Here is a 19,151-nt window from a genome sequence, read left to right on the forward strand (position 1 = left end):
AAACTAGACTTGACGGTTCTTTTTGCAGGATGCCTTTAACCTTAGCTCTGATGGCTGCAGAGTGTTTGTGTTTGATAAAACAAGTGAGTGAATGGTGGCTCTTTGGTCTGATTTGCCTCCTAGTACTTAGGACATGAGAATATTCACCCTTCATCCTTCTGCTTAGGGGGTGCAGGACAATGTGTGTGGGTGTGTTCATGAACATCTGGCCACAGAATGGTATGGTATGACTGATTTGTTCACATGTGAACAATAGCTGACACGGCTTTCTGAATTGTGGAAAAAACAGATTCATCGAACAGGCCACATCGGACAGTGTTCACCCGAGCCATCGAGGCATGCGATCTCCACTGGCAGGACAGCCACTTGCAGCACATTATCAGCAGTGACCTGTACACCAACTACTGTTACCATGACGACGCTGAAAACTCCCTCTTTGACTCCCGCGGGTGGCCCCTCTGGCATGGTAAGTGGCCAAACCGGAAAGACATTTCCATGACTTACTTCTTTGTTTAGTTTCTATAGCATTATTGGAGTGGGAGGAGGAGAGTTGAGGGATTCAATGGGAGATGGATGAATGCTTGGCAATAGGAGTTTTCATTCAAATCCAAGTTCAGAAATGGTTTCTTGTGTCTTTTTAATAGTATTTCAGGGGAAAACATCTTACTATTAAATCCTGTTTTTATAGATATATCTGATAATGGCAGCCTTCCCCCCTTAACTTTCTGTTTTAGAACACGTTCCTACAGCCTGTGCACGAGTGGATGCATTACGTTCTCATGGGTACCCCAGAGAAGCACTGAGACTAGCAATAGCTATTGTTAACACGTTAAGACGGCAGCAACAGAAACAGCTGGAAATGTTCCGAACTCAAAAAAAAGGTAAATGTGTGAAGGAGTCTGTTTCCATTGGAATGGGATTCTTGGTGATGATGTCACTAGGTTTTATGCTCTTTGGGGAGAGAACTTTTAAAATTAGAGCCATGGTGATGGCTTTACTCACCACTCATTTGAACTATTTAATAGCTGATCTGTGAGAAATGTTAGGCATCCCCCCACCCCCACCCGTTGAATGTTGTAAGAAATAAAATTTTTTTACAAGTTTCTTAGGTTGGTTAATTTTTTAAAGGGGAGGTTTTGTTTTTTTTTTTTACTGTTTGAGTTATGTCGTATGTCGGAATTATCTAAAATGCAAGTTAGCCAGATATTTCATTTTGTGAAAGAGCATTTTAATTGTGATAGTAAGGGCTCTGGGGGGGTAGACTGCCTATGTTTGAATCCTGGCAGGAGGTCCCAGCTGGGAGACCTTAGGCATTGACTTGACTATGGAATGGGGCTCGGTTGAGGACCTGTCTCTTAGAGTTGAAAAGATTAAACTAGTTAGTTTCTGTAAAGCACTGAAAGCAGGGCCTGACAGAGTGTGGAAGCACTATAAAACAGTTTAATTGTAATAATTTGTACATCAGGACATGATATGTATTTAAAGCGATCAAACAGAACTCCTGGGGACTGCTCTGGTGGTCCAGTGGTTAAGACTTCGCCTTCCAATGCAGGGGGTGTGGGTTCAATCCCTGGTTGGGGAGCTGAGATCCCACATGCCTCTTGGCCAAAAAACCAAAACGTAAAACAGAAGCAATATTGTAACAAGTTCAGTAAAGACTTTAAAAATGGTCCACATCAAAAAAAAATCTTAAAAAAAAAAACAAAAACTACACTCCAATGAAAGCTAAGGAAAAAAACAGAACTGGATTTTTCAAATTCTGTAAATAACAATCGTTGAGCTGTCAACTGACAGGACACATTTAACTCCTCTTTATCTCAGTTTATTAATCTTTTAAATTTTAAATAAGCATTACTTAGTAGTAGTAATTGCAAAAGGGTTGTAAGGTGCATAGGCCCTGATCAAAAGAAAGACATATGTATGCTTTTTCTGATTAATCCGTGCACTTCTTTTTCTTCTGTAGGTGTAAATCTTTTAATTTTTCTTTGTAAGGACTGTTTTGTTTTTACTCTGGAATTTTATATCTTATTCAGAGAGTAGTAGTTTTAGTTGTGTTTTTTTGCTTATGTTTTTGTTTTATTCCTTGATTTTACACACATCTAGGGTACAGCTTAAAATCAGTTGTTGTTGAAGTGGGCTGGAGCGAGTGTTTGTTGTAATTTTTGATATCCTCTATATTGGAAGTATTAAAAATGTTAACATTATCATTTATATGATGAAAGAAAATTCCAAAGTTAACCACTGGAACCAAGGAAGGGGGAGCTCAGATGGGATTGGAATGTGATATCCCCAACAATCATTACTTTGTCCAGTTCTTTGTGTTTGTCATATCAACACTGGTTACCAGCTGTATTTACAAAATATGTTGCCTGGCCCTTTGCAAAATTTTTCTGAAATCTCCCTTCCCCTAAACACACACAATCTACGGCCAAAAGACATTTACTTTTGAAAAGTATAAAAGATTGAAATACTCAGGCTAAGAGAGAGTGAAGTACTTTTTATACTGCACCAGGAGAGCTTGCTCACGATGATTATCAGAGTTTTGAAATTCATGTTGATCTCTATGAAGAAATGTTTTTAAAATTAGTTTAATTAAAATGTTACAATATCTAAGAAATACAAAGTGTAAAAGTGTTAGTTCATGTAGGTAAGTTGGAACACATGTTAAGGTAGACTCCTTTGATTGTCTTTGAGGTCTCTCTCAGACTCATTTCTCTTTTATCCTGCACACAATGAAAACTTTAATTTCAGACTATTCTTTACTAGCACTGCATATTTATATCTTTCCCTACTTTCTTTTTGTTTGTCCATATTCAAAGAATAGGTTTTTTGTAACTGTTACAATTCCAAATTGCTATAACAGTTATTTCTTATGGGGCTAAGGTTAGTAAATGAAGTATCTTGTACATTTTCAATATTATTTGGCATGATATGTCAACTTTTTTAAAAATTGAGATATAACTGACATATAACATTAGTTTCATGTGTACAGCATAATGATTCCATATTTATATATTTTGAAATGATCACCACAGTAAGTCTATGTATAAATATATATGTATGTGTGTGTGTGTGTGTGTGTGTGTGTGTGTATATATATATAGAGAGAGAGAGAGAGAGAGAGAGACTTGTTCCTAAGAGTGATGCTCATGTTTCTGCTTTCATCCTGGTTGTGTATATGAAAGCCAGTGACAGAAATTGAAGGGAAAGACCTTTCCAAGGAATCTAGTACCCACCTTCTATAAATTTTAATACATTGTGCCAGGTCATGCTTTATTTTTATGTACTAATAGTTGATAGTCCAAAACAGAAGACTTCTAAAGGAATACTGAACTTGCAGAATGGCTTTTTAGCTATTTACAAGCCAATATTTTTCTTGTATATTTTATATTATATATAGATTTTATTATAGTTTCCTTTAAGAAGGAACCACTATTATTTATAACTTTAGTAAACAGATGTAAAATATTGCATTATTACAATAATGGAATATACCTTAAAGTATTTGCAGCTTTCTCTCAGCACTCTTGAGAACTTGAAAGTTCTAACATTACGTGAGGAAAATGAAAAGGATATGTTTCATCCAAATTATATGTTATCTTCTGCTATAGTTCCCCTTTGTGGCAAAGGTCCTCTCTTAAATGACTTACAGATCCACGATAAGGAAGATTTTTATAAGGTGATAGGGGAGTAATTTAATAAATATTCATACGGAAGTTCAAGTCCGACCCAGGGTACAGCTGCCTTCTAGACTCCATTTTAGATAACCCAGTGAGCACTGACTCTGAGAGTACCTTCTTAACGTAGTTGTAGAGTTAGTTATCCAATGATAATTCCAGGGGGACTTCTTAGTTCTCTCTAAAGCCACTCCTAGGAAGTGAGGAGAGTTGTCCTTAGCTTCTCAGGTAAAAATTTAGAATTCATTTTCCTCATACATCATAATTTAATAGTGTAAGTAGTAATGTTAACCTAGTTGCCTGAGCACATGAATTAAATAGATGTTTGAGAGCTGTCTTGGGAAGTTAGCACCATTTGTATTGATTCACAGGTGAACCTTTAGAACTTAAAACAGTTCACAGGTTGGGGATTTTATGTACCCTTGTTTTTTAATTAAAGAGGAATTTTGAATTGAATTTAGTATTAATTTGTCAGGATGCTGGAAATGGTAAAGCCTTTCTGTCCTCTACTTCTCTCCATGTCTCAATTCCCTTTTCTTACACAGAGCTACCCCATAAAAGCATAACCTCAATAACCAATCTGGAGGGCTGGGTTGGACACCCCCTGGACCCCGTGGGCACTCTTTTCAGCAGCCTGATGGAAGCCTGCCGCACTGATGATGAAAGCTTCCCTGTGTTCTCAGATTTTACAGGTAAAACCATTGACATTTGTCTCATGTGCTTTTTTCCCCTAAACCCTGAATGGCATTCATCACTGGTCATTGTTTTTCTTCACAGTTTGTTTTACGAATCCATATAGTTAACAGAACTAGCAGTGCGCAAGAAAGGGTGCTCACACTTTTCAGGCAGGCTCCTACAAACTGGGAAAAGTCTTAGAGTTGACAATTGGCAGCATGTGTCAAGAACCTAAAAATATTTATTCCCTTCTAGTCAATGATTGTACATCTAAGAGTTTATCTGCATTTATGACTGTTTTCCAGCATAAAGATACAAAATAAGGATGTACATCATGTGGGAGGGAAGAAGGATTGTCCCTTCACTACTCCCATGGTTGGATTAGCTTGGAGAGTTAAGCATCTAGCCTGTGGTGGTTGCCTTCATGGATTATGGGTGACCCAAACTCTATCAGGAGGGTGAGGGTATGGTATGACTTTGAATTCACTTTTCTTGGGAGTTGGACAGTTGAAGTTTGTTAAGAATTTCTAATAGAAACACCTTAACAGAGATAAGAGAATCCTCAAAGAATCCTTCTCTTGTGACTGATGACTCTTTGACAACAAAAAGGACCATGGAATTGAGTTACATATATGTTGTATTCTCTACTGTTTTTGTTATAAATTACAACATTGTGATAAAAGTATGGAAAATTTTTTTTAATGCCAGGCTTTAAAAACTTGATAACTATTGCAGTCATCATGTAATTTTACTCTTGTTTAATTAAAATTTTGTTTACTCTTAGGTATGCTTAGTATCTCTCCTTATAGTTTTCTTTGGTGATTCATTTTTAGTGAGAGAAAAATATTTGTAATATTCTATCCCCCAGAACATACACATTTAGTCATTCATGGTCATTTTTTAAAAGATATTGGAAAACTATATACTTTAACCTAAGAAACATGGTTTTCTGGCTTTCCTGGAGTTAAGTCAATAATTTATTTAAGAGTACTAGGTAAAATAGATCGTACTTATCAGGGTACCTGCAAAAGTAGTTTCTGAACTCTGATTTCTTTTGTGACAGAGAATATGGGACAGTGCAAGTCTCTGGAATACCAGCATCTACCTGCACACAAATTCTTAGAAGAAGGGGAATCCTATTTAACGCTAGCTGTGGAAGTAGCCCTAATAGGGCTGGGACAGCAGCGTATTATGCCTGATGGGCTGTATACCCAAGAGAAGGTTTGCCGGAATGAGGAGCAGCTCATTTCCAAGCTTCAGGAAATTGAATTGGATGACACACTGGTGAAAATTTTCCGCAAGCAAGCAGTCTTCCTATTAGAAGGTAGTATGATAAAGAACTTTCTCACTTGTTTAGCCCATTTTATTTAGCCACTCAGCTTTCTTATGTTGGGAGTACAGTTTACGTTGGGAGTACACTTAATATGGTGGTTATCTTGATTGGTATGGTCACTGAGTGTCATAGGCATGTTCACTTTCCAAAAAATAGTATCACTTAATAAAAATGTTCAGATGTTTACAGGTTTATCATTTGATTTAGGTGGTCATGTAAGATAACCTGCTAGAAATGAGCCCCATTTAAATGCCACCAGCTTTAAAAAGGACTGTTTTTATTTAGTCTGTGTTGTTCCTGAGATAAATGCAAGTTTGATATTTAGTGAGTTATTGCTGGTAGCCATATTCCTCTTTGCTTGATCAATTAAGTGATAAAATGGAAATTGGCTGGCATTCCTCCAAATTATTGGCTGTTACGTTGACGTCTGGGTTTTGAACATGTTATTTGCACATGCTGACAGAGGACCAAAGACTGCAGAAGTGAATTTCCACTGCGCTAATTATTTCAGAGAATACATTAGGTATACATTCATCAAAGTAAAGGTTTCATAGAATCACTAAGGCAAAGTCTAGTTTTCTTCTTTCTGTAAGGTCAAGAGCTAAAGGGCCTAATACATTTTGGATGGCATTATTTTTTTTTTAATGTTTTTTTTTCTTGAAAAGAATAAGTGTAATTAATGTGGTAGCCTGATATTTTACACAGATTTAGGTGATGTCAAATCTTTTAAACTGCTTCTGTCTCTCAAGTACATGTGTGTTATTTCTGTGGATTTCTCTGTGATTAATAAGCTCATACAGTACGGTATCTTCATCTTATATTCAGAATGGCTATATATAGGGAAGGGATTTAGAGAAAATAGCATTTCAAAACTTTTTATATGTCCAAACCTAAAGATTTGAAAAAAATATTTTCATTAAATATACATTTATGTGTTTTAGAAGTGCACCTTAAAGGGGAAATATTCTTCTGAATAAAACATGCTTAATTTTGGTAAAAATTCCTAATAATTTTTTGAAGTACTCTCCTGAAGTTTTTTTTCCCTAAAGATAAAAGCCCATCTTGACAAATTTCAAATGATCTTGATCCTTTCATTACTGTCTTAGTTTCCTGTCATATATTTCCTTTTGATATAAGCGATATCATTAGCCATAAACTTTTCTATGCTGGCTCTTAGTTAACTCTTGGTAACTGCCTTATGATTTTCATTATACTGAGGGAAAAGATGAGGATGTGTGGTTTTCAAAGTTGATAGTGTCTGATACCTGTTCATCACTTACCTTTTTAAATGTCTCCGTGTTCATTACTCATGAATATTTTTTAACTTTGTCTTAGTCTTTGCTTAGTCCATACCTTCCCATTAAACATTTTAGTGAGAACTGTGCTCTGTAAGGAGGGCTGATGACCCACCCCATGCTCCTCTCTTTTCCCAACCTTGCTAGGCCCCAAAGAGTGGTTGGTGCAGGACAGGAAGAAGTCCAAGGGGAAGCCAAGGGACCATTTCTATAAACTCCAAAAGATAAGCGCTCCATGACTGAGATGACTGCACTGGGCACCAAGGTCTTCATACACTTATACTCTGTGAATTTCAGGGGCAGATTAGTTAGCAGACTCAGGTATATGAAAAAGAGGAAGCAGTAACCCTGTATTTTGTTGCTGAGTGTTAAATCACTTCTGGACACAGTATGGGCACATTGAATCAATTGGCATATTGGAAAAGCACTTCTGGGGAACTTAGATTTCAAATTTCAGTTTTTCATTTTTCAGTATACCAGAGTTCAGGCATTACACTGACTATTAATCAACAGATAATTCTGTGATACCCGACTGAATGTTTTGCTTGTTGGGAGGTGTTATTATGTTGATTATGCATCCTGGCCTTCCCTGCATAGTATAAAAAGGGAACTTGATGGTACAAGGGAAACACTGAAAGGAAATGGAAGAGAAATGAAGATGGAAAATATACAAGTTTGCTGTAATTAGTCCTTAAAAAAATAGAGTTAATGTCTTAGTGTGTTCAGGCTGCCATTAAAAAATACTATAGGTTAGGTGGCTTAAACAACAGAAATTTATTTCTCACAGTTCTGGAGGCTGAGAAGTCCAAGGTCAAGGTGCTGGCTAATTCAGTTTCTGGTGAGGGCCCTCTTCCTGCCTTACAGATGGCTGCCTTCTCCCTGAGCCCTCACAAGACAGAGACAGAGGTCACTCTTTCTGCCTCTTCTCATAGGTCACTAATTCTGTTGGACCAGGTCAAGGCCCCTGTGACCTCATTTAACCTTAATTACCTCCATAAAGGCCTTATCTTCCAGTCACATTGAGAGTTGCGGCTTTAACATATGAATTTGGGGGGAGGGCAAACATTCTATAATATAACAAATAATCTGGCCTCACTATATGAACTAAAGGTAAAATTGTAATGCCTTATCAGCTTTTGAAGAATATCAGATCGCTAAAACATTTTTAAATGTCTTAAAGATAGAAAAAAAGATTAATAGATTTGATAAAATTAGAAATCTAGGATGGATTTTAATTTGTCTAGGTAAAAAAATAAGTTATTTACATGACTTTCAAAGTACTTTAATAAGGAACAATTCAAAAATACTAAACAAAGAATAAAACAATGAAATTTAAAAACAACTTCTGTTAAAATGATCTAAAATGTATCATGCTCCTACTCAGTGCCCAATTCAGTAACTCCTCTCACCATTTCCTCTGAACTGCATTTCTTGCATTCTAAACTCTTCACCAGACTTATTTTTCTCATGGAAAACAAATGTATTATGTCCTTTGAGCAGTAGTGTCATGATTCATAATTCTAGAAGTCATGAAACCGATGTTAACCCAAAGGTGACATGGAAACTAATTTATAAAACACTTCACAGTAACTAAACCTCACAGCACCTAAGCGGAAAGTAGTTGAACTAACCACTGTGGTTTCCTTTCAAAATTAATTTTAAAAGTTGGTGTTGTCCTTCTTTAGGGTAGCATTCAGAGAGCACATAGGGGAAGTCAGCTCTGCCACCGTGCCTGTCACAACTTACTAAGAGATGAATTTTGACAGTTTAAATATAATTTTACTTTTAAAATTGGTCTTTTGAAGTCCAAATAGTGGTAGAATCAGTTACTTTAATTTTTTTTTTCTTTTGCCTACGGTGAGTATTATTCTGGTCTTTTATTATTAATCCTTTATGAGAATTAATATCTATTTCTGCTTATTAGAAGCAACAATATTTAAAGTCTTTGTATTGGGATTTGTGGTTCAGAATCCTCCCTATCCCTCCCCCTGAAACAGAGAACTCTTTTCTGGAAACCTGGCTTATTTGTGCCTCTAAGACTGACCGGGGCTGGGGCAGTTTCCAAAGTTAAGCTGTAGAGTCATCTGTGTATTTGAAAATCTGGATGCTCAGATATCACACACTGAGATAGGGTCTTTCTTAAATTCAGTGAGGTTTCCTGCTTTGGAGTGTTTATTTCTCTGAAGCAGTTATAATGTGAAAAAGTTCTGCCCCCATAGTTCTGTGATTCTCCTTTTAGCTGTGGCACAGGGAATTGTTCCTGAAGTGAATTTGATATCGTATACTCTACCCTGTAGAATCATTTTACTAAGAATTGTATTCGTTTCTACTATGTCACTTAGATTACATTCTTAACTAGATTAGCATTGTTTATAACTTTACATAAAAAATTTAAACTATACTTTACAAGAAGTCTTAGTTCCTTGTTTAGGAATGTAAAATGTGTATACTCTCTTCCTACAGCCGGACCATATAGTGGTTTAGGCGAAATAATCCATCGGGAGAGCGTTCCAATGCACACATTTGCCAAGTATCTCTTCACCTCTCTCCTACCTCATGATGCTGAATTGGCATACAAAATTGCACTGAGAGCAATGCGGTACGTATTCACAGCCCCGCCGGGCAGAGGCAATCCAAATCCCCCACTGGGAAAAATGGCTGTTAACTGACTTCTCATTCATTCATTTTTCTTGTAGGCAGCAGAAAAACTAAAAAAAGCTTCTTGGGTTATGGTGGTGGTGGTTTGTTGGCTTGTTTCGCTTTTGTTTTAAAGTAAGGGAAGAATGGTATTCTTGTCTGCTGTCACTCCTGTTCATGGTGGCTTTATCCTGCTTTTTCTTGAAGCTGGAATTTGGGACTAGAGAACAACTTCAGGCCAAGTTTAACCACAAGGCAGCAACAGTCGAAACCTTCCTAAATAACATAACTGTTTAGAAAAAATAAGATTTTTGAAGCAGTGGTAAATAACACGTATACTTGACTGAATATAATAATTGAGAGAGCCCTTCACACCGGCTGTAATTACACATTCCATCAGTAGCGCAGGAAAGCCATCCTAGCACCGAAACACCTTTATGCTCCACTGGAGGATGAGAGAAGATGGGAGCTGTATCTAGTGTTGAAGCATCGCTATTCAGGGGTCTTCCAGGATTTGTTCGCCTCAGCTTTGTTTCCATCCGCCCCTCGGTCCCTCCTTTTCAGTAATAACAATTAGAACACATTCTCTGCTGCTGACCTTCCTGTTTTCACCCTCCTTTTAAAAAGTCAGTTCACAAAATAATTATTTTTATCACGAATTTGTTCTAGCTGAATATTTTTTAATGAACTCAAGATTAAATTTTTCAGTCTTATATATAGCCTTTTAAACTTTAAGGACCTGAAAGGAATATCTACCTTTCTTAAAACATGAGCTTTTTTCCTTTTATCTTTTTTTTAAATTAACACATTTAAAAAAATTTTTTTTTTATTGTGGTAAAAGTCACATAATATAAAACATACCATTTCAACCATATTTAACTGTACAGTTCAGTGGCACTAAGTACATTTACATTGTCGTGCAACTCTTTAATTAACACACTTTTGTTAAAGTGCCGATTAGACCCTGTTATTGCCACCTAAAGACAAACCACGTACACACCTAAAAGCTTGAGGTGCTGGAGAACAGTTTGATTCCACAGAACCTTTTCATCGAAGATACTATCTCTGCAGCCAGTGTAATGGATTCAAAAACAATGCCTTTCCTGTATGAGTATAGCTTGTAAGTCACAGGAGGCCTCTTTTATGCAGCAATAGAGTGTGTTTGTATTTGTGTGTGTGTATATGTGTACCTGTGTGTCATTGTGTATTGAGGCTGACATCCTTTAATTTGACATGCTTTCCTTGGCAACATGAAATCTCATTAACATATCAGAGAAACCTTAAAAGTTCTCTCTTGTCTGTTTTTAAAATATCAAAAAATAAAATAACTAACATAAGCAAAAGTCCACCACCAAATTACTTTATACCACTTGGTTTGTATTTTAGCGCACAGTTTTATAAGTACATTCCTATTCCCATTTTGGGAAGCTGAAATGGAAGTTATCAGGTGAAGACAGATGTTCAGCTCTGTACTTACTCAAATCCTAACAATTCTGCTCCTGTGGTAAAGGGAAGGATACTAATGTTATGATGCCACCAGATGCTATTGCTACAGTTACTGTAAAGTTTAAGGGTAAAATAGCTAAGGTTTCTCTGTGGTTCTGGCTTATGTGAAGGTATCCTTCAGGTGGGGAGGCTTGCTTTTCTAACACTCAGAAACTCATTTACGTCCACCCTTGGTTGCTGCCCAGGCAGTTCGTTCACGGGGGACACTAGCAGGGCACAGGGGAATTGTTTTCCACCTCTTCTCTTCTACCTGCCACACGCCCTCAGCCAAAGGATGGCCATGGGAGGGAGGCGGTGTGAACTACTAGAGCATCTCAAGGCAGCCAGGGGAACAGGAAGGAAAAGAGACAGGTAACTTACTTGCTTCTTAGTCTTTCTAGAAAGAGAGGGGAGATACTGAAGAAGGGCATTTTCACAATCATTTTCTCATCTTTCCAGGGACGTTGACTAGTGTGCTCTACAGCAACTCTGGAAGGATCTGCCTGTGAATATAGGGATAGTCTGGGTTTTTAAAAAGCTAAATAGCAACCCCACCAAAATCCTTACTACTTAATTGCCACCATCAAATGCTAGCATCTCTGTTCCTAGATAAAAGGAAAAGGGAATGAGGGATTTGGCTTACCAGAGCAATAATTGCTGTTGGGTAGGGCCCCAAGCCCAGCATCACACCCTGACCCTGCTAACTTCTCCTGGTCCCCAGCTCTTACTCCACAGTCCCTAACACTGGTGTACTTGAGGGAAGGTCAGTGTTTTGATGATTGTAAAAAATTTATTGCAGTTATAGCTACTCTACTAATCTCTTTGGTGCTTATATATATTTGAAAGAGACTGCCAAGCATGTGCTTTGTTTCAATAGTTGTTCTTTATTTGTCAACATATTCTTAAAGATACATTGATTAAAATCAGAAATCATGCTGAATTTATGCAAGACTGTCAAGGGACAAATACTTGGATCATTTGCATCCATCATCTCTGATATGATTGATAGAACATTTTCTAACTACAAATTTCTGAAGTAATAAGGAACTAATTATGCAGAAAGTATGAATATATGGAAACAAGTCATTTTTGCTTTACTTTCCTTCTTACTTTGTTTTAATAAGTTAAACTTATTTGTCTCAGCTATACACTGATTCCTAACGGTTGTAATCTCAGTTTTAAATATCCACTTGACTATCAGTTTCTTTTGATTTTTTAATGAGTGATAAGATTCAGAAATTTTACAGTAGGTAAACATTAAGACTTGTGTTTCAAATCTCTCCATTGTTACATGTCTTAATTTCCTTGAATGTTGCCGTTTTCTAAATGATGCTAAAGAAAGGAAACCTCTTAGGGTTAGGCGATGGGCAATTAACGAGGTAACTTTAGCATCCAGACAGCAAAGTGTAGCTGTACCAGCTCTTCCCTCACGGAGGACCTGAACAATCGCTCCCAGCATCTACCTGCTCCTCTGGCTTCTGGGCAGTCCCTGTGGCCAGGGTGATGGACAAGTGGTAACTAAGAGCCGCCTGCCTTGTCTTGTCATTACAGGTTGCTAGTGTTGGAATCCACTGCTCCAGCGGGAGACCTCACCCGTCCACACCACATGGCATCTGTTGTTCCCAACCGGTACCCTCGTTGGTTCACTCTAAGCCACATAGAATCCCAGCAGTGCGAGCTGGCATCCACTATGCTCACTGCAGCCAAAGGTACTGGGTTGTCCTGAGGCCTCATGATTATTTTGTTAGTTTGCCTTTTTATTTTAAGGGTCGTGTTTTCCATCAGATTCTCAATAGTGGTGCTTATGTTGTAAGGGATCCTTTTCTTTAGATGTTAGCTTATGAAGCAAAACAGGTGCTACTCAGTTGAGCCGGCATTTTCCTCATTTAACTGCATCATTAAACTTGCTGCTGGCAGAGTTTGGGTTTAGTTACCATGCCATGTAAATGGTGGGTGAGCTTCAGAGGCAGATTAAATTCTCCCTGAAATATTCACCAGAAATAAAAAAGTAGGAACCTGAGAGAACTATTTGCTATCTCATGTTGGTTCTGGTTCACATGTGCTTTTAGTCATGAGGGTGTGTCTCAGTGTATCTTTTTCCTGAAGCCGGGATTCATAGATATGCAATAACCTTGGGACACTTAGTTGTAACATCTGTGCCATCCGTGAACATTTCATGTAAAGTAAACTTGTACTTTGTGTTTTGTTTTGTTCCTTTTTTAACTCCGTGTGTGTGGGGGGGGGTTGTGGTTGTGTGATTTTTGTCGTTGTTGTTTTGCTTTGCCTTGCTTTGCTTTGATTTGGTTTCCCCTTGTTCGTTGCAGGTGATGTTCGGAGGCTAGAAACAGTATTAGAATCCATCCAGAAAAACATTCACTCCTCATCCCACATCTTCAAGCTTGCCCAAGATGCATTTAAAATAGCAACTCTCATGGACAGTTTGCCAGACATCACTCTTTTGAAGGTGTCTCTGGAGCTGGGCCTGCAGGTATGTGACTGTGGTCTTTCCTGGGGCACCAAGGACTGCTAAATAAAAGCATCATCCTAGGGTGTTGCTGTTTGTTTGGATTTTTTAGTGCAGGTACATGACTCTTTGGTGCACAGATCTGCTAGACTTCAGGAGTGCACTGGGCTTCGCAGTTGTGGTCATTCCCACCTGAACCAGACTGCTGCCTCATGTGTAGGACAGTACCTTTAGAAGCCCTGTTTGTGTCTTTCAATAAAAAATCATCTTCTGTACTACAGCCTTAACATCACTGTTTCTCCTTTAATGAACTGAAGAAGAGTTCTTCCTATACATGGCTTAAATAAAGCTCTCATGTATAATAACGATTCATTTGTTAGGGTTAAATTTTTAGAGGAAGTATGGATATGTACTGATGTTTGCATTTTCATGATAGATGGACAGTTCTGACTCCTTTTTTATAACCCTGAGAAAATTAGGGTAAAGGAAGAGGGATTGGGCCGGGGTCCAGTTTCAGCTTCAGCAGGCCTTAGACATATTACCAAGGACATTTTGAGTTAGTCATGCAGATAGATGTTTGCTTCCTTATAGTATCTGAAAAGATTATTGTATAAACCAGGAACTGAAGTTTATATTTCTACTTTTCTCAGGGAATCTCTATTAACATTTGTGTTTTTCGCTCCCTAAAAAGCAGTGAAAGAAATTGTCATCTTCTAATTTTCTAAAGTATGGGGACTAGAATGCCCCAATTAGATGATTAATATGGTTTTCTAGTTATGGCTTCTCCTTAACAGTGATTAATAACGTTAAAGAATTAGACTGTAGAAAAACACACTTGCCACTTACAGTACTCTACAAGCAGAGGGCATGGGAGATTGCATTTAAGCTATACAATGACATTTTAGAAGTTTTCTTTTAAAAAATAAATTCTTGTTGTTTGGCTTATTTTTGTTATCATTTTCCTCTTAAAGGTATGATGCAGAAAGAACCATTAACATGAGTTTTCTGGGTATTTGGAATTCTGGCAGGTTTTTTTGGTAAACGGCAGATTACTGAGAGCTTGCTCCCTGCCTCATTCTTCCTGGGACCCAGGAAGGAATCCCATAGGACCTTTCCAAGGCTTTAGGAGTATTACGTCCCTAGATGCTCTGAATCTTAACAAATGAGGGAAGCAGGACGATATGGTGAATTTTATCTTGGAATCTATTAGAAAGTAAAAAACAAAATTAGATTGCTAATGATGCCAAAGGTGATTTCCTTCTATAGACCTGGGGTTATCTTCTTAACCGCCAGGAAGGAACAACCAGAGATTGAAGGGATAACTAAAACAATTATTTAAAAAGAAAACCTCTTTGCCAGCTGAGGGTTCCTAGTCAGGATTAATTCATGAGGTGGCTCAGAAATTTAGAACCATGGACTATGAAAGCTGGAGAGGGGACGAGGGCGTGGGCTGTGTTCACTGTGCGAGTCCAGCCCGTGGATTTTGCAGAGGAGAGAAGTGGTCGATTGAGTGACTTGCCCAGGTTGCCACGTCTAGTCAGTTGGCCTCCCAGGAGTAGAACAGAACACAGACCTCCTGCCTCCCAGGCTGGGGCAAAGCCAGCAAGGGGAGCTGTGGGTAAGTCCAAATTCATATGCACCGCTTTATTCGAAATAAGGCTCTCCGTCCTCCTGGCAGTAGGGAGTCTGCCTAGTAATTTATACCTTGAATGAATTGTTTTCTTTTTCCATTGACGTAGGGATAATCTTCCAAAACATTGTTATCCTGTCTTCACAGGTTATGCGAATGACACTGTCAACCTTAAACTGGCGCCGGCGGGAGATGGTCAGGTGGCTGGTAACGTGTGCTACTGAAGTGGGTACGTAAATCAGGGCCAGGGGCGCTCCAAGGCTCCCCGTGCTCAGATTTCACTTATTTCCAGGTACAGAGAAGAACATTTTCGCTTCTTTACCTTGACTTCTCCAAGGCTCCTGCCCCTTCTGGCATCCCCGAACCCCACTGTCAGCCTTCAGTTATACACACTTGCATTGTTCCTGTCACATCTGTGGGGCTCCAACTCTTACTTAAAATGGAATAAGTCAGGGAGCAGGCACTTTTTATTCAGCTGTTCTGTCACACTTAAGGTGATTTCAGTAACTTTTGTGATAATCAAGTTTACAGTTTCATATTCCAGGGTGAATCTTTGGTAGGCAGCAAACCATCTTTGGAACTAACTTTAGACTGTGGGTTAATGGTTCAGGTCACTTTAATGAAAACAATATAAAGTTATCTAGTTGCACTGAGTTTTTTCTTCATCTGAGGGCATTCGTCAGGGTATCCAACAGAGAAATGACCACTGGGGGTGGTTTAGGTGAGCTTTGTGAGAATTTGTAGTAGCCATAAGAAGATCCCCGGGCTTCCCTGGTGGCGCAGTGGTTGAGAGTCCGCCTGCCGATGCAGGGGACACGGGTTCGTGCCCCGGTCCGGGAAGATCCCACATGCCGCGGAGCGGCTAGGCCCATGAGCCATGGCTGCTGAGCCTGCGCGTCCGGAGCCTGTGCTCCACAACGGGAGAGGCCACAACAGTGAGAGGCCCACGTACCGCAAAAAAAAAAAAAAAAAGATCCCCGGTTGACCATACAGTGCAATCTGTGAGACCCTTCAGCCAACTATTTCCCCTCTGCAGCAATAAATCATAACTAAAAAACCCATACATTCCTGGCGATAAGGCCAACGCAAACAAAATGGTGGCTGTTGGAAATAAATGTGGGTTAAACTGTCGTCTTCTTATTTGCATCAGAAAAGGATACACACCTCTTGCTGAGACGACACTGCTACCTCAGTGCTTATGTAAAGATTGACACAGCAGATACTGTAAAAACATTCTTGTTATTTTTCTTTTATTAATCTATAATGGTATGTTATCTTGGAAAAAGGGAAATTGGTCTCAGTATAATAATTATATTACTGGGGTTTCCCTGGTGGTGCAGTGGTTGTGAGTCCGCCTGCCGGTGTGGGGGACGTGGGTTCACGCCCTGGTCTGGGAGGTTTCCACGTGCCGCAAGGCGGCTGGGCCCGTGGGCCGTGGGTGCTGAGGCTGCGCGTCCGGAGCCTGTGCTCCGCGATGGGAGAGGCCACAGGGGTAAGAGGCCCGCGTACCTCAAAAAAAAAAAAAAATTATATTACTGAAGTGATGCTTTAGTGAAGCAATACAAGGATAATACCATTTTAAGAACTGCCACACCACTCCCCCACCCCTGCACCAAGAAATAGGCCTAATTTCTCTTAGATTTAGTACCTGTGCTTTAAATGGCCCAGGTTTAGGATTTTCCTACAGCTGAGGCATATTGCGTCTGTGTACTTAAAATGGTTATTTTAAAGACCTTGTCATCCATTTCAAACAAACATCTGAGTCGTCTGTATGTCTGCTTCTGTCGACTCTTTTCTCTTGATTATAGGTCACATTTTCCTGCTTCTTTGCGTGTTTAATCACTTTGTATTGTGTGTACTTTAAACTTACACACAGGCACACAGACCACATAAAAACTCCCCATTTTGGTGAGGGTTGTAGTTTTTCTGACTCAGATTCTGTGGTGGGTAACTGACAGGAGGCCCCAGTGAACTAGAACTCATTAGCAAAAAGCCATTGTCTGCGATGGCAAGCAAGCAGCAGCACAGTGCAAATACCAGCTGCCGAGAGGATTAGTTCTTTATTACAGCAAGTTCATGTTCCTCTCAGGCATTTCACTGAATAGCAATCTATAATAACCTTATTCTAAAAGGTTGCTCCCAGGCACATTACCTTACAGGATTTTCTGACCTAGCTCATGTCCTGTGATGGTTAACAATGTAAGCATTGATTATAAAGTGGAAATAAGGCAAGACCTCTGGGCAGCCTCTCGTCAGTAATGGGGCTTCTCTGTGCTCCTTGCAGGTGTTTATGCCCTGGACAGCATCATGCAGAGCTGGTTTACGCTTTTTACTCCCACTGAAGCCACAAGTATTGTTGCAACCACCGTGATGTCCAACAGCACCATCGTCCGCCTCCACCTGGACTGCCACCAGCAGGAAAAGCTGGCCAGCAGCGCCCGGACACTTGCATTGCAGTGCGCTATGAAGGACCCTCAGAACTGTGCCCTCTCCGCGCTGACCCTGTGTGAAAAGGATCACATAGCTTTTGAGACGGCGTACCAAATTGTTCTTGACGCTGCTACAACTGGCATGAGCTACACCCAGCTCTTTACAATAGCACGGTACATGGAGCACCGCGGGTACCCCATGAGGGCCTACAAGCTGGCCACCCTGGCCATGACCCATCTTAACCTGAGCTACAATCAGGACACGCACCCTGCCATTAATGACGTTTTGTGGGCCTGTGCGCTTAGCCACTCCCTTGGTAAAAATGAGCTTGCAGCTATAATACCTCTGGTGGTCAAGAGTGTCAAGTGTGCAACGGTACTGTCAGACATTTTGCGCAGATGCACTCTGACCACTCCTGGCATGGTGGGACTTCACGGAAGGAGGAACTCTGGTAAGCTCATGTCACTGGACAAAGCCCCCTTGAGGCAACTCTTGGATGCCACAATCGGGGCCTACATCAACACGACACACTCACGGCTCACACACATCAGTCCTCGGCACTATAGTGAGTTTATAGAGTTCCTCAGCAAGGCCCGAGAGACCTTCTTAATGGCGCATGATGGACACATTCAGTTTACACAGTTCATCGACAACCTGAAACAAATCTACAAAGGCAAAAAGAAACTGATGATGTTGGTTCGGGAGAGGTTTGGTTGATAGAACTTGTATGAATGGGGGTGGGGGTGGGAATGGGGGGGACAGTTTGTTTTTACTTGAGCCTGCCTTTGTACCCTTTTTAACTTAAAGAACAGAGCCACACCGGTATTATATGTGTATAGTTATATTGCGTTTGCAGACTAAATTGTCATGTGAAAGTTTGTGTGTTTTTAATTTTCTTCCTTTTTTCTTTGTTTTTATTATTTTTCTTATTCTTTTTTTTGTTTGTTTTTTTGGTTTTGTATGAGAGAGAGGTTAAAAAGGTTTGGTTTACACTGAGTATATGTTGTCAAGTGGCAAAAGTCCACATAGCTCTCCTGTTTTCTGTATACGTTCACAGCCTCAAAAAAAAAATAATTGAAATGGCTTTAAAAACCAAACAAAACACCTCCATCCTGTGATAAGTACCTCGAATGGATTCAGCTTTACTCCTTTGTAACTCATCTTTACATTTTCAGCATATTTAAACAAACCAACAAAACGAAAATACTAATAGTTAAAAGGCTGACCCACGTGGCTTTGCAGTGCTGTTCGTCCAGAAGCATGGCACACAATGCTTGTGCATGTGGAAACTTAGCGACTGTCAACATACATTCTCAGGGATTTATCAAAAAAATAAAAATAAAAAAAAGAATGAGAGCATTTATTGTACTGTATATATATTATAGTATATGTCTGAATATTGAAAATATAACATTAACTAATTTATAAAAAATATTCTATGTAATGCAAAATACTTGAAGCTGCAGTAGCTTGGTTTTAAACAAAAACAAAAAAAAAACTGAGAGAAAACCTATCAGAAGGACTA

At 39.3% G+C, this 19,151-nt stretch overlaps 1 protein-coding gene across 1 annotated transcript in view; it reads left to right on the plus strand.

The window, feature by feature from the left end:
* The window catches only part of ZSWIM6 (zinc finger SWIM-type containing 6), a 203,006-nt gene extending 184,649 nt beyond the window's left edge, over positions 1-18,357 (plus strand). Inside the window, 9 exon segments of the mRNA XM_060142990.1 lie at positions 290-466; positions 735-881; positions 4,223-4,369; positions 5,416-5,676; positions 9,444-9,579; positions 12,654-12,811; positions 13,427-13,590; positions 15,344-15,425; positions 17,481-18,357. Of these exon segments, the coding sequence (XP_059998973.1) occupies positions 290-466; positions 735-881; positions 4,223-4,369; positions 5,416-5,676; positions 9,444-9,579; positions 12,654-12,811; positions 13,427-13,590; positions 15,344-15,425; positions 17,481-18,343 (2,135 nt within the window). The 3' untranslated portion in view covers positions 18,344-18,357.
* The last annotated feature ends 794 nt before the right edge of the window (positions 18,358-19,151 follow it).

This window comes from Lagenorhynchus albirostris, chromosome 3, assembly GCF_949774975.1.
Source record: "Lagenorhynchus albirostris chromosome 3, mLagAlb1.1, whole genome shotgun sequence".
NCBI classification, from domain to species: Eukaryota; Metazoa; Chordata; class Mammalia; order Artiodactyla; family Delphinidae; genus Lagenorhynchus; species Lagenorhynchus albirostris.